This window comes from Drosophila santomea, chromosome 3L (genome assembly GCF_016746245.2).
Source record: "Drosophila santomea strain STO CAGO 1482 chromosome 3L, Prin_Dsan_1.1, whole genome shotgun sequence".
NCBI classification, from domain to species: Eukaryota; Metazoa; Arthropoda; class Insecta; order Diptera; family Drosophilidae; genus Drosophila; species Drosophila santomea.
Window position 1 is genome coordinate 2,125,634 of NC_053018.2, and position 23,140 is coordinate 2,148,773.

The 23,140-nt window shown below is 45.6% G+C and overlaps 1 protein-coding gene and 1 long non-coding RNA gene across 11 annotated transcripts in view; one reads left to right on the plus strand and one right to left on the minus strand.

Annotated features, from left to right (window-relative positions):
- The window catches only part of LOC120450123, a 67,103-nt gene that overhangs the window by 38,215 nt on the left and 5,748 nt on the right, over positions 1 to 23,140 (plus strand). Inside the window, exon 1 of one of the 2 annotated variants that reach the window (XR_005616251.1) lies at positions 20,407 to 20,436. The exons of the other annotated variant lie outside the window; for it this stretch is intronic. This is a non-coding gene — a long non-coding RNA (uncharacterized LOC120450123). Of the gene's footprint in view, positions 1 to 20,406; positions 20,437 to 23,140 lie in introns of those variants that run through there. 2 annotated transcript variants of the gene reach the window in all.
- LOC120450111 (muscle M-line assembly protein unc-89) overlaps positions 1 to 23,140 on the minus strand; it is a 34,360-nt gene that overhangs the window by 2,355 nt on the left and 8,865 nt on the right. For 2 of the 9 annotated variants that reach the window (XM_039632919.1, XM_039632920.1), the window contains 18 exons: positions 22,022 to 22,144; positions 20,658 to 21,965; positions 20,020 to 20,361; positions 18,743 to 18,919; positions 17,706 to 18,461; positions 17,201 to 17,272; positions 16,157 to 16,351; positions 14,619 to 16,044; positions 14,361 to 14,521; positions 11,100 to 12,891; positions 9,882 to 10,088; positions 9,318 to 9,493; positions 7,381 to 9,045; positions 5,505 to 6,948; positions 4,432 to 4,863; positions 3,822 to 3,904; positions 3,550 to 3,730; positions 2,882 to 3,220 (listed from right to left, as the gene is read on the minus strand). In XM_039632919.1, coding sequence (XP_039488853.1) covers positions 3,117 to 3,220; positions 3,550 to 3,730; positions 3,822 to 3,904; positions 4,432 to 4,863; positions 5,505 to 6,948; positions 7,381 to 9,045; positions 9,318 to 9,493; positions 9,882 to 10,088; positions 11,100 to 12,891; positions 14,361 to 14,521; positions 14,619 to 16,044; positions 16,157 to 16,351; positions 17,201 to 17,272; positions 17,706 to 18,461; positions 18,743 to 18,919; positions 20,020 to 20,361; positions 20,658 to 21,965; positions 22,022 to 22,144 — 10,644 coding nt within the window. In that variant the 3' untranslated portion in view covers positions 2,882 to 3,116. Of the gene's footprint in view, positions 1 to 2,881; positions 3,221 to 3,549; positions 3,731 to 3,821; positions 3,905 to 4,431; positions 4,864 to 5,504; positions 6,949 to 7,380; positions 9,046 to 9,317; positions 9,494 to 9,881; positions 10,089 to 11,099; positions 12,892 to 14,360; positions 14,522 to 14,618; positions 16,045 to 16,156; positions 16,352 to 17,200; positions 17,273 to 17,705; positions 18,462 to 18,742; positions 18,920 to 20,019; positions 20,362 to 20,657; positions 21,966 to 22,021; positions 22,145 to 23,140 lie in introns of those variants that run through there. The other 7 variants (XM_039632921.1, XM_039632924.1, XM_039632923.1 and 4 more) reach the window with 7 other exon arrangements.

The following is a 23,140-nucleotide window of genomic DNA, read 5'->3' on the forward strand; positions in this document are numbered from 1 at the left end:
TTTCAGGGCGCCAGTTTCTCAGCTTGCTCCGCCCAATTAAATTAAATCTATGCATATATACATTAAAATATTTTCATGTTTGAATGTGTTCATATTTGCGAAGTGAAGTGCTAAATGGTTTTGGCCAACATCTGCGCAGTTCTGGGCCAATTCCTTTAGTTCTCGAACTGCTGCTGGTTTATTACATTTTTCTGCTGGCCGTGGGTGTGAGGAAAATAATTTTACGAGCCTCCCAACTACTTTATAGTATCGGATTCGAATGGCTTTGGCTCTTATCCAGTTTATAAACATATACGTTTGGCTAGTGTACCTATAGAATGTCGTGCCAGCTCAAAAACTTGACTGAAACCAAAGCGGAAATATTCCTATTAAAATTTATTTGTGGCAAGTGCGCCGGCGGTCATAGAGAGCAATCTGCCAGAAATTATTAATCGTATTAGACAAATTTGTATAATTCTGCGGTACTACGTAGTTAGCTTAAGGATATACTCAGTAAGTAACTCATTAGCTCTAAATGCTATGATGCTAAAGAAGCTAGATTATTGATTATTATGCATCTATGTATGAGAAGTGCGACCACGCCTTTGCCATGTCCACCAATTTGATATAATATCATAATAAACCACTCAACTGGATCCCACAGAAAGATCCCATCTAATGGATCACCAAATTGTTTCCTCATCCACAAATTTCTGAACAAAACAAAGAAAAACTGAGAAAATATGAACGAATTTCTAAAGTGGCGAAGGAAAATTGTGTTGTATGTGTGGTTTGTGACTTGTTGCGCTGAGTTCATTTGCTATTTTAGGAAAATTACCCAATTAATTTAGGAAAACACAGAACTGGGATAAAACCATAATGCGAATGTTTGTATAGCTGCGGCAAAGACTCATCACAAAAAAATGTGGATGGGACACTTCGGTGATCAAAATGTAGCACATATTCTGGCACTCTATCCCGAAATCCAGGCAGTTTAAAAACGTATTCATCGGAGCGTTAATGTTTGGCTTTGGGTATTGAAATCTGGCGAAATAACATTTACCAATTCGCACTGGCAAAACATTTGCCACACGATACCGATACACAGATTTTGTGTTTGCTCTAAATCGAGGGAAATTTTGCGAATGTGCCAAATCAAAAAAAAAGGGTAGAACGAATGAAAAAAAAATATATACTAAACAGCCGGACACGGCCCGAATATTTCAGATTCGCATTGAAGAACGCCACACGCGAAATGTTTTTCATATTTTGCTTTAAATTTTATTTTGACATATGTAGCTTCATAATATATGTACACACATCTGACAGCGTCTTATCGGTGCGGGAAGCAATTTTCTGAATCATTAAGGTGCAATATCTGGCCATATGTTTGCATTCAAAATCCGTACTCATCGAAATTACCTCGCCATTATATTTTCGTAAAAGATGCACTAAGCACTGGCACTGGCCATGATGATGCTGCAAATGACTCAGAGTGCCTGCATTTGGCCTCTGAGTAGGATCTAATTTGTTTCTTGGACCGCTGCCTAATGACTCGAACACTCTGGCCAGGCACTAAGCACACAATTAGAATTGGCAGATTGGCAGGCGAGGGGGAGGACCTTGAACCCCCCAAAAACACCCAGTCAGCCATCGACCACCCACTAACCACTAGCGACTAATCAACAGCAGAAGGGGTAGAATCGACAGAAGTGTGTCATATGCCCCGAAGTGAGTGGCAAATTTAGGCTTTGTGATGATGGTGTACCTTGCGAATTAGATTATTTCGTTCTACTGATAAGTTATCTAGACATTCATTCAAGAATCATTTGTCAGTAAATCTAAGGACATACCTGCAAGATAGTTATAATATAAATTAAGTATACGTATTTTTATAGATCACGATAACAATGAAATCCTATTTGCCCTGGCCACTTTCTGCTGAGTTCCACTAGTTGGCAACACTGCCGGTGCTCTGTGTTTGGTGTCAGTGTCAAGGACTCTCAAAGGCCTACATACTGGGCCCATGTGTACTCAATTGCCTTGACAGTCGAGAGTGTTTATGTCTGGCCTGTCCGAGTTTCAGCGCTGCCCCTTTGTTTCGTAGAATATTTCGCATTTCGCGCGTTTTACTCGCCACTGATTCTTGGCAAGCGATCGCGACAAAAAGAAAATGCTGAGAAAATTAGATAAATAAACATTGCCGAAAGGCAAATAAATCATCTGCGAGCTGCAAAGCGAAACATTCGGACTGTCAGCCGCCCACATAAAATATTTTATTCCACACATATCCAAACATTTGTTCAGCCGATGCCGCTCGAATTTTTTGAATCACTTTTTGACCTGATTTCGAATGTAGTTTTTTGGCCTAGTTAGAAAATTTGTATGGCAATGAGTAATGAAATGCAAATGACTGAAACTAACATGACATGATTAACATGATATATGGGACTTTAAAATTCTGTAATTCATTCACAAAATTTTAATTATAAACTTCCTAGCGTATACAAAAAACAGATTTAATATTAGATCGAGATCAAAGAAGATCAAAATTAATGTCAAAATCAATCTGGCGAATTATTTTTCAAAAATCTAAGGAATCGATACGAAGTATGTATTGTAGGGAACTAAAATCATAAATCGTTTTTGGTAGAAATTTTTAATTTTCAAAATGTTTGTGTGTTCAACAATTTTCTTAAATTGTTTCACAAATTTTTCCCAAATTCAAAGATCCACGATATATTGGCGCCATCTAACGCCTAGACAATTCGATAGCTTTTTCGAATATGTGTGCTCAGCTTTTTCGAACATTATGGTCGATCCCACATATAGAGAGCGCCACCATCGGGCTTTTCACGATCAGTTGAGTAAAGAAAAGCCGGAAAATTGGTATACAAAATAGTTGCTTTTCGTTTAAATATTTGTTTATTTCATTTTCGACAAAAACACAAGTAATACTATATTCCTTTGTTGTATGCATGTATAGTGGGTATTTTTGGGCGACATTTTGTAAGTCCATCAGCCCACAAAACGAAAAAGTGAAACGGGCACAGTGAATACATACACACAATAAGGCGAAACTTTGGCATTGAACAAATCATAAAGCAAATAATAATAATAGTTGCATTTAAACACGCTTAGTATCTAAATCCGCGGTTTGTGCTCGAAACGGTCAAATTTCCGCTTGTGGTGGCCGCTCCCAGAGGATTTATGGCGGTGCAGGCATAGCTGCCGTTGTCATCTGCCGGATTCCAAACCAATTTAAAGGATGCCGACCATTCAAGAAGGAAACGGGGAATAGAGAAGGTAAAACGATTAATGAGCTGGGACGATTTGATTGTACACAGAACGAAATTGAGTCGAACACTTAAGATAGGTATATTACACTTGAAATGAATCTCAATCCATCAGTATCTCAAGGATTGCATCTTCAGATTACTTTATAAAATATACAGATATACTTTATATAAAAAGCAAAACTGTAAATAAGAGTTCACAGTTTGAAGATTAAATTACACCCCAATTTGGTTCTGTGCACCTCTGGCTGACCTCCTTGTCCGCAGTACTCACCCGGATAGGCCTGCGGCAGAGTTAGCCGGCACACGCCGTTGCGGTACTCGATGCAGTGCCTGCTACCCGACTCCAGGAGACCGCCGTTGTGCGTCCAGTTGACCTGCGGCTGCGGATGGGCCTGTACAATGCACTCGAAGCGCGCCGTGCCTCCCACTCCGACCGCGATGTCTTTCAGCGGCTGTCCATTTATCCGTGGTTGGGAGAGAGATTGAGGGGTTTCAGTATTCCGGGTCGGACACGTGGGTCGTGGGTTAATGACTCTGGCTTACCGTTATGAATAATGGCTGCCTTTGTGCCAGCTCATCGCGATTCAGATGCGCATTGACGGGTTCCGTATTGGGCAGCTCCGGCACTGAAGTGTGGGGAAACCATTAGAATCTCTGGCTCAGCGTTTTCAAAGCGCATCCATTAGTGGGATTAGCACGCGGCAAGCACGAAACACAAACACTTCGACGTACGATTCACTTTAAAGTTTAAACACGGAAAACGCAAACAAACGCAAAATTCATGCAAAAACAAGGCAGCAAGCTGGATTCTTTCGGGTTAGCATGCTTTTTTCGAATTTGGGGGTTAGAACAACATAACCTGCCTATTTACACACTTAAACTACAGCCGATGACGTTTTGGGGGTTAATCACAAGGGCTCAAAGCCACGATTGCCATGTTATAGCTCAAAAGATATGAACTATTTTATTATCCTAGTATAAATAGACTCTTCAGTTTCTATTAATTAGTTACGTTCATATCTATGAGCAAGCGACAATCGTGATCACAACATAAACTTGTCCTAGACTAATTGACAACATCGATAGCGGTAAGCCGTTCTGATTGAGGGCTTTCATCTGGTGACAGCCTTCCGATTTTTAAGTGCTTCAGTACCTGTGCGGATCATCTGATCCGGAGGCAGCCGAGGTGCCTGGGCATGGAGGCGATCGAGATGGATGTCAAGGCTGTGGCCACTGGGCAGGCTATAGCGCTTGTGGCTGTTGACTGTTCGTGGTGCCATTGGCCTGGTAGACGACCAATTCCTGGTCTGGCTCCTTCGCTGCACTTCGTTATCTGAACTGTATCCTTGAGCGGTTCTCTCGTGCTGAACGGGAATCACCAGCTCATTTCCAGGGGGAAGTTTCAAAGGATATGGGGAGTGACGTCCATTTTTGATTGGCATGACATTGCTATTGCTATTGCCACTGCTGTTCCACTGGCTACTGACGAACTTGTGACCCTCGCCAGGGAAAAGGATGCCAAATTCATAGCCAAAATCATACTTGAAGTATATCAAACCGGTATTGGGGTCGACGCATTTGGTTCCTGATTATAGTTTGCAGACAAACATATACGATACGATAGAGTTTATCTTGATGGTTGGGAGTTGTTAGGTTTCGATAAAACATTTTTCCCAAAACTTATGAACGTATAATGAATGACATATTAAAGTAACGATTTCTGGGTGGTGATCAATATTTGGGCATATTTACAAAAAAAAACTTATAAGTAAACATAAAAAAATTATGTTATTTGTCTTCGCTTAAAAATAATAATTACAAGTTTTCAAAGAATAAAAATGTTCGTTGACTGATTTAAGATTAGTGCAGTTCGAATTCAAAATAATACAATAAAGTAAACAAAAAAGTTACGGGTTAATAAAGGTCTTGTATATAAACGGTTTCATATAATACTTGAAACTTTATTAATTAGGAACGTAAAATATATTAAAATATTATTTTATGAAATGTTTGTAATTGGAACCTTATAAACAATAGAAATAATGATCTCAGGATGATAACGGATTAGTAGTGGGTCCGGTATGTTCAACAAATGCAAATTTCTCAAACCAATTTAACCGAATTCTCAAAATTCAAATTTTAAATCTCAAATACCAATTCAAATGAGCTGCCTCCAAATCTCTACTGCGGATTGAGTCCGGAGATTGAATTGATGTGTGTACTTACCGTATTGAGAAACGCGCGATTCATCCCGAAAGGCCTGAGGTTGCTGGCTGCTGCCTTCGCTGGGAGCCCTTTTGAAACCCGGACGGATGCCGTTCGAAGCGGAGCTTCTGATCTCCCTGCTAACATCGTCGACAAACTGATGGGACTTCTGGAGGAAGGTGGAGCCCATGCGACGACCCTGATTCTCTGCTTGCTGCTGGAGGGAACCATAACCATAACGGGGCAGAGTTCCGGCCCTGTCGATCTGATCCATGGACTGCTGCTGCTGTTGCTGTTGCTGATGTTGCTGCTGTTTCCTCATGGTGGTGTTCCTGTTCAAGGATTGCGTACGATTTTGTGTTGTCACTGTACTGCCCCCGCGTTGCTCTTTCCTCAGAGTGTTTATATCCACGTGGATCTTGCTGGGCATCTCAGGACCTCGATCGAATTCCATGGGAGACAAGACCCTTTCATAGGTCCGGGGCAGACTGCACGATCGACCAGCTCCTTGAGGTGGCGCCACCCGCCTGAAACCTTTGGTCAAACCATCGCCGTAAGGAGACCACAGTGGTTGGATGCGTGCTCCATCAACCTCACTCTCGTAATCACTCTCCCGGAATTCTCCGGGCACAAATTTAGTGGGCGTGGCTGGCGGTGGCAGATGGGATTGCCTCGAGGGCGTACGACTGGTGGCGGGACTGTAGGGGATGGGTTCCAGGATCTGCTGATCCCTCTGCTCCTGCGCACTATCAAAGTGTATTACCCTCTTGGTCTGTTGCATATTCACCACCCGCTGTGAACTCTCAGTGGACTCGTGCATCTGCATCACGTTCTTGGTTTCGGTGGCCATCTTGGCCACGTGCATCGGAGCTCCAGCAACAGCATTGTAGTACATGGTCGGACGGGCTGTGGCCTGTGGCTGCTTCTGCTGTTGTTGTTGGGTTGCCGCAATAAATTTGGCCGCCACTGGTTTTGTCTTAAAGACTGGCTGACTCTGGTGTTGGTTCTGCATAAACTTGGATTGTTTGGAGCTAGTCTCCGTCTTGATTTCATGGCGTATCTCCTTGCCAATCGGTTCAAATTTGGGCCTAGCGTAGTCCTGAGGAGTCGGTTCGAATTCCATGGGCGAAGGGGTAATTACCACCACTGGCGATTTGTGGCCATTGGTGGCTATGTTTGTGCGAGGAGTAGGCGTGGGTGGAAAGACCACTCGGTACCCCTTGATCTCTGCATCGGATTCATTGGTGCGGGACACGGAACGGAAGCGTTCATCAATCTCACTGCTGTAGTCACTGAACTCCGCCGCCGGGGTTTTCCTCTGGGCAGGAATAGGACTAGGATAGGTAACCACTGGTGGCGGTGCTGACGTCGAGGAGAACTTGGTCTCGTGATGGGAGGAACTGCTGCTGCTCTGCATGTTGTGGGAGTAGTTACTGGTCATACTCGAGGAGGTGTACTTGTAGTCCTAAAGGGATACAAAATAATATTAATAAAGATGATACTTTTGAACGAAATCATACATAAAGGGTTATGTGAATTAACGAACGAATATCAGGCAGATGCTTAGCTCGATTAAGGTGATTAGATTAGATTAGGATACATGAAACATCAATCAAATGAAGGAACAGGAACGATTTAAAACTATGATTGATATCGGGAGTTTTTAACCTTCATTTCAATGTAAAATGTGCATGATCGTTGAGGAGTACAGTCATTAATCGGAGTGTTTTGCGGAGCTTAAGTGTTAGCTAGTTAGCTGGTAGGAACAACAACGGTACAGAGGCTATTTGCTGGTGTAAATGGGAGCAATCTTTTGACCTCCCAGTGCTAGCAACAACGACAAAGAACGACAATAGTAACGACACACAGATAGACACAGAGAAGATCTAATCCGAACCTTCGCCTCCTGACTGTGAACATTCGATTGAGATGGTGGCGCCTGTGGTTGCACCTGCGGTTGTGGCTTTGGCGTGAAGTAAATCGGTGCCGGTGGCTCAGGCTGCAACTTCGGGAACTGTGTTTGCGGTGGTGCGCTTCCAATAGTGGACGATGACTTGGTTTCGTAAAAACTTGACTCCGACTTGCGGTAGCTAGAATGCTCCTCAGTATCCGCTGTGTAGCCACTGGACTTAAAGGAGGTCTCCATGGCGGTCAGTTGTGGCTGCTTGCGAACTCCGGGCTCCACATCCGATTCACTGCCACTATACTTGTACCGATCACTCTCATAGTCGCTTTCGTAGATTCCCAATCGGGTGGGTAGAACTGGAGGCGGTGGTCTGTAAGTGGTGTTACCCAAAGGTTTCGACTGAACAGGTGGTGCGGTGTTTGGTGTCAGGGTGGGCACCGAGTGCGGCAAGACCTTGCTGGGTCCCTGGATCAAATTTTGTTCCAGTTTCTGCTCCATGGTCTCAACCAAGGAACGTCGACGGGTTTCTTCTACCTTGGGCGCAAAGCAAATCTCTGGTGGTGTCCCTGGTTCCAGTACCACATTCACCAAGTGCGTTACGGGAGAAGTTGTTGGTATGCTCTTTACTATCTGATTTACCAGGAAGGGTGCATTCAGCTCCTTGGTTGGAGTTGGTGTGGCCAGCTTGGAGATTACTGTTTTCTCCGATTTCTGCTCAACATCACTGGTGTAACCAGTGACCCCAGTTGGTGTCCATAATCTCGACATGGCCACTCCTTCGGCGGAGGGTTTGGGAGAGGGTGAGCGTGGGTTCTGCTGAGCAGGAGTGGCTAACACCGCCGCAGGGCGCACAATTGGTTGTCCATACTCCACCTTCACCTCCTTAGTGGTTGTGCTTTCGTGTTGCACAGTTTGGAGACCCAGAGGAGGTGGAAAGACGGGTACACCACCCTGTGGTGGTGGCTCCTTGGGTTGGACCTCGGAAAGTATCTTGATTTTCTCAGTAATTAGGGGTATCTTGGGCTCGCTTCTTTCGGTTTTCGGTGAGTAACAGAACTCTGGAGCATCTCCGGGTATTAGGTTGAGACTCCTGAGCTCCTCCGCCAGAGATTGTGCCTGAGGTTGTCGTACCACAGTCTCCAGGGGCTTAAATGTTAATGGATTTGGCCGCTGGATGATGGTCTCTTCATCGATCTTCTTGAAGTAGTCGAACGAGGAGGACGATGTGGTTGACTTGTGCTCGCTCTGCTCGTATCTGGTGCTGGTCAGCGTCTGTGGTGGTTGCTGCTGTTGGCCATAGGTGGTGGCCACCACGGGCGTACAGGGTTTGGGTGGTACTGGCGGTGGGGCTTTGTTGGTGGTGGTGGTGGTGATGGTGGGCTGTGTCAGATCTGGCTGATCCATGCTGGCGGTGGCAGTGTTTGTGGTGATGGTGATAGTATCGTTTGTGGTTGGTGTCTTGGGTCGCGCGGTCAACTCGGGCAGATCCAGGTAGTTCGATTTGTGCTCTAGACGCATGGTTGCCTCGGTAGTGCAACGATGCTCAGTGATCACTTTCGACTCGGACAGACCGTGGAGATCATTGGCACTAGTCACTTCGGTCTGACTGCTCTGGTACGACTGTTGGTTTTCGCTGTTCTGACTTTGATTCGGCACCTGAATCGGTTTCAATGTTTATTTTTGTATCATGATGGAGTGTTGCAACCCCGTGGAATGAGCAAAGCGAAACGAAAGAACGAACGACGTTGACATCATGAGAGGAGAAAATTCACAAAAGTTTGGTTTATTATATTGATCGATAGTAAAGTAAGTTAACAGAGTCGAAAAGAAAGATAGAATAGATCGGAGTAGATTGAAAGAGTTGTAGGTGATCGTGGAGGATAATGCATAGTAGTCGGTGGTTAGATATTGAGCACATGCACACTTACTTCAGTTTTGAATTCGCTGGCCGGAGCCACAGGACCCGTCTCATAGACAATCGTCTTGACCACCTCCTGCAAGCGTTCCGGCGAAGGCTCGAGGATGGCACAGTCGGCAATGCTCTTGGCCTCACCTCCCGCATTTGTGGCACGCACCATGTATTTTCCGGAGTCCGTCGTTTGCGCTAAGAACAAACATATTCACATTAAAATTTTGAGTAAAGAAAAACTTAGAAATCTTAAGATTATTTAACAGAACGTGGAATCAGTTTTTCTATTTTTACATATTTTTGAAAATTCTTTCTACTGTAGATATTTGCCAGCGCAATCAAAATGAAATAGGCAATGAAAGCTTATATAAACATGTTTTGAGACCAAAAGACTTTGTTTGAGATGTTTGCGAAAACATTTTAGTGCTGATAAATAAAACATTGCAAAAATGTGGGTTAAATAAACAGCAATCTGGCTACGCCATTTGGCTGTCATTTCCTGGCTAATTTCAAAATTAAATTCGAAAGTGAAATTTCTAAACGGAAAACATAAGTATAAAATCTACAGTAAATGGGTACTCACCCTTTTCGATGATCAGCCTGTAGGAGTTGCCCTGGGCGAGCAAGCGGTGCTCGGAAATTCCAGCATCCTTTAGCGGCTTATCGTCCTTCAGCCAGGTGACCGTCGGTTCCGGCAACCCGGTGACCTCCACCTCCATGGTCAGTTTCTCGCCCTTCTTGCTAACTTGAGCCTGCAGACGTCGGCCAAAAACAGGCGGGAATATGGTCTCTAGATTTCGGGGAAAAAGAAGACCAAAACAATGAGCATTAGCATAGGCGAACACATTTCAGCAGCCTTTGTGTGTCATTGCAACAGATTTTGTAGCTGAATAATTTACTTGAACAGCCGTCCAATAATCGGCCATAATGAATAATTCGTTTAGACAGCCGACAGGCAGTAAAAATAATCTCAAACACACATTGCAGGCAGCAGCGACAAATCTGCAAACAGCCCGAGTAAATAAACGATCTCAGTCTTTTCGACGCGATTTACATAATAATAATTGCAGGCATTATCCCACAGCCCCAACCCCAATCCACAACCATATCCACATCCCGATGAACCACCCACCCCTCGGCTGCCAGAAAATATTTATAAATTTGTGTAAGAAAATCTTTTGCATTGGCCAAGAGATTCTCCCTCACCCGGGCACACCAGCCAACAGCCAACCAGCCAACAGAACAGATTGAAATATAAACAACAACAATATAGCCAAGAATCATCATCCTCCAACCCCGTCGACCACTAAAAACTCATCAATATTCTCGGGAGCAGTCGAGCGGCGTTCAAGGCATTGACGTTTGAAGATCTATTGACGGTCTAGGCCCCTCGTCCCTCGACAATGACACTTTAATGCTCCCCACTGATTGATGTGGTCAGAACAAACGCCAACATATGATATAGGATCCATCCCAGGGAACATGTGTATGTGTTTTTTTTTTAGAGTTGTGCACACTTTTCGACAGCTTTTTAGTTCATTTAATTCTGGGAAATTGATTTTTACAAAAAATATCTGACGCTGGTGGTAATTTAATATGATAAATTAGGTCGCGTATCGACAAACATGGGGCACCATTAAAAAGAGCATATCCGCTTATGCAAGATTTTATATGCTTTCTAGGAAAACAATAAATGGCCAAGGTTTCTATAGTTGATAGATAAAATCTACTTGCATTCGTATAATACCTCACAGTTATTCTCATAAACATATCCTCTTTAAGAAATGGTTTCAATACTCACTTTTAACGACCAAGTCCGCTGTGCTGGTGGATTGACCCACAGTATTGGAGGCTGTCACCGCGTATCGTCCCGCATCGGCCACGCCCACTTGTTTGAGTTCGATGGTCACGCGATTGCACTTGTTGGAGATCCTAGTGTGGGCATCCTCGAACAGCTGCCCTCCATTCTTTTCCACCTTGATCTCGGGCGACGGAAAGCCATCGTAAATGGCCTCCATGCTGACATCGGCGCCCTGATCCACGATTTTTCCACTAAGGGGAGTGGTGAATCTGGGAGCTATTTCTCTTCTGAGGCGAGTGGGCGAGTCTGGTATTGCTACTGCGGATTGTCCGTTGGCTCCACTGGATTGGATAAAGCTAAAGGACTTTTGCTGCACACTGGGGCTGCTCATCTCCTTGCTCTTATGCAACTCCTGGTAGTGATGGCTCTCCACAATCTCCGGCCGCTGTTGTCCAAGTTGCTTCAGGGATTGATCGATGTGAGCGGAGGAGTGATGAACCTCGGTTTGAGGAGCATTTCCCTCATAGGAATTGACCTGCGAGGTGGAAGTGGTGGTAAAGGTCTGCTTTTTGATCGTGACCCTCGAGGATTCGGTGTTGTGCTCCTGGCTCACAGTCTGAACATCACTGGAGGCGGGCAAACCACTTCCTCGGATATTCAAAAAGGCCACACAGGTGGCCTTGCCCGCCTCATTCTCAGCCACACAACTGATCTTGCCCACGGCATCGTGGGTTAACTTCTGAATGGTCAGCACTTGACGTTCTCCACTTGTAGACACGAGGAAATTATGACCATGAACGGGTTGGTCGTTAAAAAACCAGTGGACCTTTGGTGTGGGCTTGCCCTTGACAATGCACTCGAACTTGATCACCTCATCGATTTCACCTTGTTTGTCACTAAACAGTTCTTTGAATTCGGGACACTGGTGACGGTCTATGATTTCAACCGACGATTGGCTACTTCTACGGTTTTCGGGAGCATTCACGGACTTCACTATGAGATGCGAAAAGCATTTGGCATCTCCCGCAGGATTGGTCACCTTTACAGTATACACACCCTTGTCATCGCCACTCACGTTGTTCAGGATAAGTTTAAAGATTCCCAGTTCGGAGTCGGATTGTGTGGTAATCCGATGATCCAGGTGGAGCTCCTTGTTGGTCAGGAACCACTGGGCCGTCAAGGGTTGGTCGCCACTGGCCTGCACCTCGAGGACCACTTGCTCGCCTTCATCTGCCAAGACATCGGATAGAAGTCTCTCGAACTTTGGCTGCGAGTCTTTCGGTAAGGATTGCCTCTCCGCCTGCGCCCGAGTGGCAGGTTCCGCTTGATTCAGAGGAGTAACCTTGAGTTCACAACTACTGGAAGCTTCTCCAGCCGAATTAATGGCCACCACCTTGTAGTGCCCTGCATCCTCTTGGTACACCTCTTGGATGATTAGGGAGCATCTGTCCCCTTGGAAAAGCAACTGAACGTCGGCGGACTCCTTAACAGGTCGCTCATTGTGGTACCAGATGACCTCGGGCTCGGGTTGACCCACAATCACGCAGTCCAGCCTCACGGGCTTACCCTCGAATATGGAGACATCCTTCAGGGGCAAGTGCACGGCGGGTTTGATCGGTTCTATATCGCTGGCCATCTCGGAATCGGAGGTCTCGTTGGGCAGTCGACCCTTTACTATCACGTTGCAACTGGTATAGGCTTCGCCAGCCAGGTTCTTGGCGCTCAGGACGTAGGATCCGGCGTCGTTGGGATAAGCCTGCGGGATTATCAGCGTTACGCGGCCGTATTCGTACTGAAAGTACAGAGAGAAAAGCACGGAAAGTCAAGTCAGTTTGAGTTTCGCTATTCACCACACCCCAATACAAAATTTGGTGGATTTCGAATGCTTTCGTCTCGTTCTAGTTTTGTGGTTTTTTTGCAATTTAATTTTCCTTCTTTTCTACAGCGATTTAAATCTTATTTACGAGTGTCTATGTGCACGGATGAGGCGCATCCGGTGGTTTGGAGGCGCAGACGCGAGCAGGTTTTGTTTATTTTTCCACAACAAATGATCTTTGTTTTGCCCCAAATTGCAGGAAGCACCTGAGTTTAGGTGTTCAACGCTTCAATGAAGAACAATCAAAGATTTGCTGGCATAATTGAATTGGTTTAATTCATCAAATAGAAGTGAGATCATGTTTTGTCAAACAAGCGGTTGCGACGGCGGCAATTAAAAGTACGGCCAATGAAATCATTTTGCAATTTTTAATTTTTGCCCAGAATTTCGTTTTCATTTCGCTTCTTTGCCAATATGAAAATGAAAATCTGCAAATATGTGTGCGCACATTTGTATACACAATGTTGGCGCCCACAATAAACAAATTGCCTGGCCTGACTGTGGTGAATTGAATTGGCCATGCTCACATGGCTCGTTGCACGGAGATGCTGCCAAAAATTGCAGCTATTAGATATTATTATTATACTATTATACGGCGACTATATGCTTTGCCGACCTATGCAGCGCACTATCTGTCCGTAAAGTGCGTTGGCGTGTTTTCAAAACGATTGCCTTGAATTCTGTTTGACCAACGATCATCTTTGGCGGAGGGAGAGAGCAAAAATGCGTGACTGACGTCAGTCGGATCATTTCTTTTCGAATTTTGGAACATGCAACGCCCACCGCAAAAAAATATGTGAATTCAGTCTGCTTATTCCAGCCAAAGATTCTCATATGATACACACAATGTTTCTATGTATATCGAAATGGTCAATAGCCAGACAGTTGGGGGAATTGGTCTAGCTGGTATGCCTTTCCATTTGTTTACCCTTTGCAGGGGGGTCTGATCGCAAGCAAACGGAAGAAAGTCGGCGGAAATCTTTGGGGGTTTCCTTTCGAAACCAATTAAAATGTACATAGTAATGCTGGATTTTCTGCTTGTAATTATCTGACTAATTTTAAGAGGTGGAAAAATAGGGAAAAATGTGTTTGTAAATTATATTATTAATATTCTAGACGAAACAATTCAGTTGTATGGTTAAAATTCTTGCAAATTATTTTAAAAATTTTATGTCAACACTTTGTCTGTTCATTTTAATTTATGCATCCCAAAAGGGGACAAATTATTGGTCGACTGGCAAATCATTCGCAGAAAAGTATACAAATAAATTCCGTAAATTACGATCTATCAAAAATGCTCAAGAATATATGCACTGAGAAATATTTCCAGCGATGTTTATTTTACGAGATTTTTGCCCTTCTAATTAAACAGCCAGCGAACTCACCTTGGAATCGCGCGGCTGGAAGGGTTTGCCATTGTGCAGCCAGTAGACTTCTGGCCTGGGAATTCCGCCCACGATGGCCTCCAGCTTGATTTTCTGACCCACACGCGCCATGGCATTTGAAAGGGGAACCTTGAAACTGGGTAGCTCTGTGGGTTCCAGAGCTGGAAGATGAGATGAAGTATTACGAATTATATTTAAGCATTTGAAGTACAAGTGTTTAGCAATCTTAAACTTATATATCAAATGAATGCTACTTACGTTCCACAATCAGAGAAGCCGAGCAATGTTCAATGCCTGCCGGATTGGAGGCACTGCAGGTGTACACCGCATCATCCTCCAAAAAGACCTCCTCGAACTTCAGAGTGGCCTCACCATTGTTGTAGCTGATCACGTAATCCGGAGAATCGTCGATGCACTTGTCATTTTTGAACCACTGAACAGTGGGCAAGGGAACTCCAGCCACCACGCAAGCAAACTGAAAGGAGCTTCCCTCGGTGGCCTTGCCACTCTGCAAGAACCGAAGGATCCGTGGTGGAACCAACTGCACTTCGGCTGCATTTTCCCGGACGGATAAAGTGGCATTAGTATCGCAAGTACCCACCAGATTCGAGGCTCGGCAACTGAAACGAGCTGAGTCTGCGGCAAAGGTTTCCTCGATTACCAATCTGCAGATTCCCTTATCGAAGGTGGTCTTATAATCGGAATTAGTTTGGATACTGATGCCATCCTTGAACCATTCCACGGCGGGTTCCGGAGTTCCCGTGACCTCGCATTCGAAGACGAATCGGTCTCCCTCGCGGGTAACTGCATCTTTCAGAGGACGGGTGAAAAGCGGAGAGGCATAGCGCAGCTCCGTGAAAATGGAGTTAACCTGAATGTCCTTGCGGATGTTTTCGGTTACAATTCGCTGCTGGTCCACCTGATCGCGTAGGGTCTGGAGTCTGGTGATCTCCTCACGCTGGATGCGGGCTTCCTCTTCGCGCTTCGATCGTGACTCGTTTTCTCTACGAATGCGCTCCTCCTCCTCGCGGCGAATGCGGGTTTCCTCATCCCTGATATTTTGGAGGCGCACTTCCTCTTCCCTGCGGGCAATCTCCCTAAGCGATTGGATGCGTAACTCCTCCTCCCTGGCTGCCTGTTCCCTGGCCAATTGTTCTCGACTGGCCTGCTCCCGAATGGCCTGCAGTCTAGACTCCTCCTCCCGGACAGCTTGCTCCCTCAGAGCCAATTCTCTGGCTGCCAATTCCCTCTGAGCTTGCTCAATGGCCGCCTGCTGGCGCTGGCTCTCCAGGCGGGATTGCTCTTCTCTGTGCAGTCTTTCCTTGGCCTCCGCTTCCTTTATAGCCTTCTCCCGTTCGGCTTGGTCGCGAGCATCCCGTTCCCTTTGCTCCTTTTGGCGCTGCTCGTGCTTCAGCCTCTCTTGCACCACATTAATGTCCATCTTAAGCTTGATGAAGGACTGGAAGATGTTCATTACATCGTTGTACAGCGACGACACCTTGTTCATATCGTGGGCACATTGCGAGGCACTATCCAACTTGGAGCGCAGAGCAGCCTCCCGGCTGGTCACATAGTTTTCGATATCATTGACCAAATTTCCCGCTTCCACGGAATCGCGCAGATATGGAACCTTGTTGGACACGCTGGTGTAAAAGTAGCTAATCTCACGGTACTCCGCGTCGATCTGGAAAATATTAAGAGGCTATTAACATCGGACGCAACACTTAAGAATGAATGAAGCTCGTGAATCTATAAATGAATATTCACAAAGAATTTATGGGATTTTAATTACCCACCTTCTCGACCACTTCGAAGAAGTCGGTCGCCTGGTTGAGGCTCTTTCGTTTCTGCTTCACTTGATCCTTGAAGCTCTGCCATTTGTCGTTGAGTTTGCGCAGTTCGTCCTTGACGTACCGCTCGCTCTCGGGATTGGTAATAAAAAGCTGTTGGCTCGTGGACTCCGTAAACTTCTCGATCCGCTTCTCGAGCAGCTATTTTGTGTGGGTGAGACAAGTGATGTGGTAATCTTTAGAGACAGTCGAAAAAATATGCACTTATCGCCAGCAAATTAACCCATTAGGCAGCAACTAAAGCGCAGTGTGTCTAGGCGAAATGCAGCCAAGCGTGAATATATTCTCTTACACAGAAGAAAATGTTTAGAAGCTGTTTGGGAATATATAGCTCGTATAAAAACGCAACTACGTATATGTTATATTTTGGACATTCTTTAGGAAAAAATTTGGGGAAACTAAAGAAAATTGTGATAATTTTCTTCGATTTTCCAATGCTCATTCCAATGCCTTTCCACACTCATCTGCTCTTTGGCTTAGCTGGTCATTAAAATTGGAACGCCAGAAGCAATTTATAACAGCAAATGCCCAGCAGCAAGTATAAGTGCATTAAAAAGTGGTCTGAATGTGTTTCTGTTTCGGTTTTGGCCTACTGTATCTGCTGTATCCGTATCTCTGAGTTGTATTTCATGTATCTGGCCCAGAGTTTTTAATTACAAACTAACGACAGCTGCCGCTGTCTGTCTAAAGCCCATAGCCCGCCGCTGACAGCGACAACATTTTGAAAGTTGTGATATTTTCGAAATGTCATCCCGGCAGTGCGCCGTTTCCCATTTGGAAATTTGATGAATGCTGTGGGGCTGCCAGTTGGATGGGTGGTCACCCATCCGCCCAAAAGGGTAAGCGGGAAGTGATGCAAAAATAAAATAAAGACCAACACACAACTCTGTCGCATGCAGGGATCGATCCGGTCTGTATCTGTATCTGTATCTATTCATCCATACATCTATGATCTATGATCTATAGCTATATATCCATGACTATTGCTACCTCAATCGTGTGGGCTGTTTGGCCCCAGCGTCGCTGATGGCGCGTTGATTTCAATTGCCTGGGCATTGAACACTAGAATGGGATTAGATCATTCAATAATTTTAAGCCCATCAAAGTCGACTCAAAATCTATTAGAGATCTGTTCGGCGTCGCGTGTTGTCATCATTAAAGAAAATATGCAAAATTTCCCTCTTATAAATTATTTTCAAATTTTGTAGTTCTCTACGGTTGAATTGGTTTTTAAACATATAATCAATTTATGTCCGATTATTAAAATAAATCTTCTTGTGCGCATGTACGTCTTTTCCAGCATTAGTGGTTGTATCTCGTATGATTATAGTTCTACTTCGTATTGTAGTCAGTTGCAATCGAGAACTAACAGAACCCCTGTACTTCAACACTTTGTTGCATCTTGTTTACCCAGAGAAATAAATAGTTCCGCCCATCGCCCGATCCGAATGATCTTAACCCACCTCAATAAGCCGATCGCCGGCAGTTCACTCACCTCTATGGTCCGTTCAAAATACTCAAACGCCAGCGACGTGGTTTTGGCCGCCGCCAGACTGTCGACGCTCTGGTTGTTGATCTCGTGCAGCTGCTGGCTAACGCTGTCCAGGCTTCGATCGATGTCCTCGAGATCGGAGCGGAACTGCTCGATCTTCTCCAGACGCTCTAGGGTGGACATGCGTGCACTGCTGTTGGACTCGAAGTGAAGGCGCAGGTTCTCGAGCAGCTTCAGTATGCGGTCGGTGTCGATTTCCCGGGCACCCGGCGGTTCCAGTACGCGCACTCGATCGATCAGCAGCTCGGATTGTGTGATTAGCGATCTAAATTTATCCATGCACTGATCGCGGAATTTCTCGTGCTCCGCAATGCTGCGATCAGCGCCGGATGCGGGTTCTTTCTGCTGCCTGGCGAAGTAGTCGTCGATTTCGCGACGCAGCTGCACTATGTTCTCCAGAAACTGAACCACACTCTCCACCAAAGTGCGATAATCGTACTTGATGCCGTCCAACTTGGCCTTCAGCATGCGCAGGTTGTTGATCACCTGCTCGATCTTGGCCAGCGATGGCTGATCCTTGGTCTGAATGCCCAGCGTCGTCTGGATGCGCTGCTGTATCTCATCCTGGGCCCGTTCGATGTCCTGGGTCACGTTAGTCAGCTTCTCGCGGGTGCTGATCAACAGCTGCTTGGAGTCCACGCTCTGGGAAGTGAATACGGGGTACAACTGCGTGTCCACCTGGGTGCTCTTGGCCACGGTCTTGAAAGAGGCAAATATAGATTGATTATTAAAGGGAACTATTTAAGGGACTAGGAGTTCTTAAAGGGTGCGAATTTTCTTTTCAAAAAGAGATTCTTTGATCTGAAGACGAAGGCAAATCATAAAATCTCTCAAAATTGGCATGTGTATGTAGTTGTAACCCACTCGAAATGCATTTCACACAAACTTCCTCGGGGAAATGCGAATTTATAAATACATATATTTTCTTTATAAAATCCTGGCTAGACGCAATTAACTCAGAGATCCCGACCCGCACTCACCTCCTCGTTGTCGCTCATGACTTTATCGAGTAGATATTCGACTTCTCGCTTCTCCGCAATGTTCGTTGTCCAATTCTCCAAACTGCTCGTCACGTCGACCTGCCGCTTACTGAAGTCGTTCAGCGTCTCTTGCACCGCCTGTGCCGAGGATTTGGTCTCGAGATATGGATCCACAATCTGCGCGGCGCGCCGTTAAAAATAGCATGGAAATAGATGATTTTTATTTTTATTTCTATTTGATTTTGGTCGCGTTTTGTTTTATATTATTTTCTGTTTGACTGCTCTGCTCTGCTGTGCTTTGTCGCGGGCAAGAAAGGGAATTTTCCGAGAAAACGCGGCGCGTGGCACGCTTCTGTGGACTGACTGTGGCCAGGGTCTGTTGCCTTCTGCCACTTCTGGCGCTTTTGCCGCTTCTGCTCGAGTCCAGGCCAGATCCGACCGACCCGACCAGCACCATACAACCTATCTATAGCCCGGCAGCGCAAATTGCTTTCTTTATTTATGGACTCAACTCGAGTCGAGTCGAGTCGAGTCAAGTCGCGTAGAGTCGAGCCAACAACTCTCGACGCACAAAACTCGCGGCAGAATCTCCGCAAAGAGCGAAATTTCTAATTTCAAAAATTTTCTTTTGCGCCTGTTTGGCCGCATCTTCCCGGTTTTATGTTCACGTATGGGGCGAAGTGACGTTGTCGTTTTGAATACATGTTTATGGGCAAGCAAATCATATTGTTTATAATTTATATTCACCGAGCGTGCTGGCAAAATATAAGTGGAGAGCTGGGAGTGGCGAACTGGAATACCCTGTAAAAATTACTGTGAATGAAGATAGTTGTCCTAAACTATAAATCAGTGTACACTTCAAATCTTATAATAACTCCAATGTTTGTCATTTCGGAAACAAGTAAAGACTTTGCAGACTAATTATTGCATACTTTTAAACACCTCTACAAACCACAGTGTACAAAGATTTTGTCATCCCAGATCTCCAACGCGCTGCCATAGTCAGAATGCCCCTTCTTGCCCAACCTTTCGCGATTGTTTGTGCAGCGTCAGCAAGCTGCTTCTGGGAGCTGATGGACAGCGTGCAAATGCGCCAGCTGTCAGCAGTTAGTTGTTCCAAAAGCAAAGTTTGCGAGCATAGATGAAGCATAAACAGAGTGCAGCATGCATAACCAAACAGCGCCGCCCTGACATTAGAGAATTCCTCAAAACTTAGATTAAATAACTTAGGAACTAGCTGGGAGTGTGTCAGGTAAGTGCCTTCCCCTGATACAGACTTTTAGGTTGATGAATCGCTGTCCGCGGGACTTCATCTCTCCGAAGGTGGATGCGATGCCCGTCCAAGTGGCCTGGAGGAATTGCAGCTTGTGCTCGTCTGGAGTTTGCTGCAGTTGGCGCTGCAAGTTGTCCAGCTGGCTGGAGAGCTCGTTGGCCAGCTCAAAGAAGTCTATCAGCAAGGACACGTAGTCCACGCGCTTAAGAACCAGGTCCTTAAGTTCGATCCAATGCTTGTGCAGGGATTCCGCCTTGGAGTCCACATCGTAGCGCTCTTGCGGACTCAAGGATTCCAGATGGACCTTGATGGATTCGAGCAGCAGGTTGATCAGTTCGCCTTTTATCTAAGGGGTAATCAAGGTGATTTTTGTCATTAGTTTAGTTTTCTCATTCAACAGAATAAATCGTTCTTTATAAATGTAGGTGGCCATTTTTAGTACCTGAATCACACAACATACGTAAAGAAACTCCTTATAAAGCATTTCGGTCTAAAAATTTTTCTCGAACCATTTTTGTATACAGATTTTCGATTCGTAGGTAGTCTGATTCCAGTGAGTACTAAGTGTAGCTTAATAGTAAATAGTGTAAAGAATATGGGAGACCCATATAAATAATATTGTGGGTCATTTAAACCACAAACCTCGAGATCCTGCATGAGTTCATGGTGCTGGAGAAGGAACTGCTTGGCCTGTTGGAGATTTGAGCCCATATCCACGCTTTGCTGCAATTGGAGTTGGCCGGAGGCTCTCAGCCAGGCCAAAAGCTCATTGTGGTGGCTCAGGAATTCGCTCAATGCTCGCTGAACCTTCTGCTGATCCTCGCTGCTGTTGGCACAGATTCCCTGGATGTAAATCTTCCTGTTCTCCAACTCGTCAAGGACTCTCTTCACACCTTGAGTCTCCGGCTGAGTGCGTCCCACTTCGTCGAGAATGCCATAACCCAAGCGCAAAGGTTCCTCGGTAAAGTTGCGAACATCGCGATCCACTTTGGAGTACATGGCATAGCTCTCCGGCGAATGAGGAGGCAGTTTCACGCTGGTCAGCTCCAGTTCTAGTTTCTCCAGAACACTCACAGTGTGCTCAGCCTTGGCGAAAAACTCTCGGGATTGATGCAGCCAGTGTTCTCGCTGATCCACCAGATCCAAGTGCTCTGTGCAGCCACTTAAGACCGCATAAGCCCTAGCACATGCGTCTTCTTCGGTGAAGTGACCAGCGGACTGGACCTTCTCCTTGGCTCGCGTGATCTTAAGAGCACGATCCCGGAGGAGTAGGGCCTGCTGTTTCCACTCCCTGTATTTGGTGAGCATTTCATTGGCCGTGTGCTCGCACTCGCCCAGGCTGTACATGGTATTCAGCTCCATTCTGGCTTGCTGGAGAGCTGCCTCCAGGTCGACTAATTCCCTACCCAACAATGCCAATGCGAGACACTGCTCCATTTGGATTTTCCTCGTCTGCCAGGCGAGTTCTAGGGCGTTTCTCCGGTCGTGCAGAGCCTCTAGCCACTGCTGAACTTGGTGAACTGCCCTCGTTGCGTCTCGTTTAATGTGCTCCGGTCTTGTATCGAGAGTCTCCAGCTTTTCCAACTCCTCCAGTTGCGCCAGCAGCTCATTGCCATCTTTCAGGGCTGCCATCACACCGGTGAGCATGTCTATCCTCAGCTGCTTGAATCTGTTCAGGAATTCCTGGACACGCGGCACATCCGGTGGATGGAGTGTCTCCTCGCAGGCCAGTTCCAGTTGGTCCATCTTCCTGAAGCACTGCGTCATCTTATCGTGGAACTGTGTGCACAGTATCAGAAGGTGCTGACGATCCTGCAGAAGATTCAGTATGTCCTGCCAAATGATGTTGAGCGTATCGGCCATGGCATTGACCAGTTCCGAACTGATGCGCTTGCTAGCCAACAGTTTGTCCGCCTTCTGGACGAACTCATCCATTGGTCCTGGCAGACTCTGAAATGGGTTCGAGTTTATTTGAAAGTACAATTTGATATTGGAGATTGACTTACCTGTAGGTTGCGAAGAGTTTCATCATGCTCCCTTTGCATGCGCAGAGATTCGTCCAGATTCTCCCCAAGCGCTGTGATCTTTGGCTCCAATTCCACCACTTTGATGTAGATCTTTTCCGGACTCTGGAAGAGTTGATGGTGTTTAAGATGTTTCATGGTTAGGTGGCTGTCTTAGAAGTATAATGGGACTAAGACTGTTTAATTCATTCTATCATTCAGTTATGTCAAAATTAAATTAAATATAACGAAAGAATCTTTCCCGAGAGTATTATTTAAAGTTTCGCAATATCGATTAGGCATTCTATATTGCTGGAGCACCCAAGTTCCCATACGCTGTTTCGCATTTCCCAGGGACATCGCATGGGACATGCGCAATTCGAAGATTTTCTCCCACAAGGGTCCGCTGCATTCCTCGCCTGCCCCCAAATCCGTTCCAGTCACGTTCCTGGGCTCCCAGCAGCCGGCTGCATTCCCATTCATGCGGCTCCCAGTTGACATCGGAGGCCAGGAGACGTGTGCGATGATCTCGTGCAGCGAGGGAAAAGCAAACCTGCTCCCGAAGCCGCTTCTAATTTTGGTAGCACCACCAGAAGCTGCCTCCTAACTCGCAGAAGTAGCAGAAGTGGCACCACAACCTCAGCTCTGTTTGATTGCAATGAAGGTCAGCATCGGCTGTTTATGGTAATGGCATCCGTTAGTTTTTCCTGTTGGGATGAGCATGTGTCGATGGAGATGCAGCTGGAGCTGGGGAAAAGTGCCACATGCCATGGCAAACCATGAAGAACTTGGCTGATGGCTCGCAAACTGTTAAAAGGTCTTGCCACTGCTTGGATTTTATGTTTTAGGGAAAGCTGCGTGGGCGTTAATTTGTTCGACGAAAATGTTTTGGGCAAGGTACAGTCGTACCTCTTTAAACCGAACTTTCCTAGTCACCAACACTATGAAAGGATTTGATTCCCAAAATCTTGATACCTTTCTTATACATATACATAGTTTTAAATGATGTTACATAAGAGAAAATCCTTTTTTTCTGAGATTATTTATTGTAGATATATTTAAAAGTTGCTTTTGCCACAGATGTTGCGCTGTACACTTCCAATTTAGACGCTCAAGGGTTTC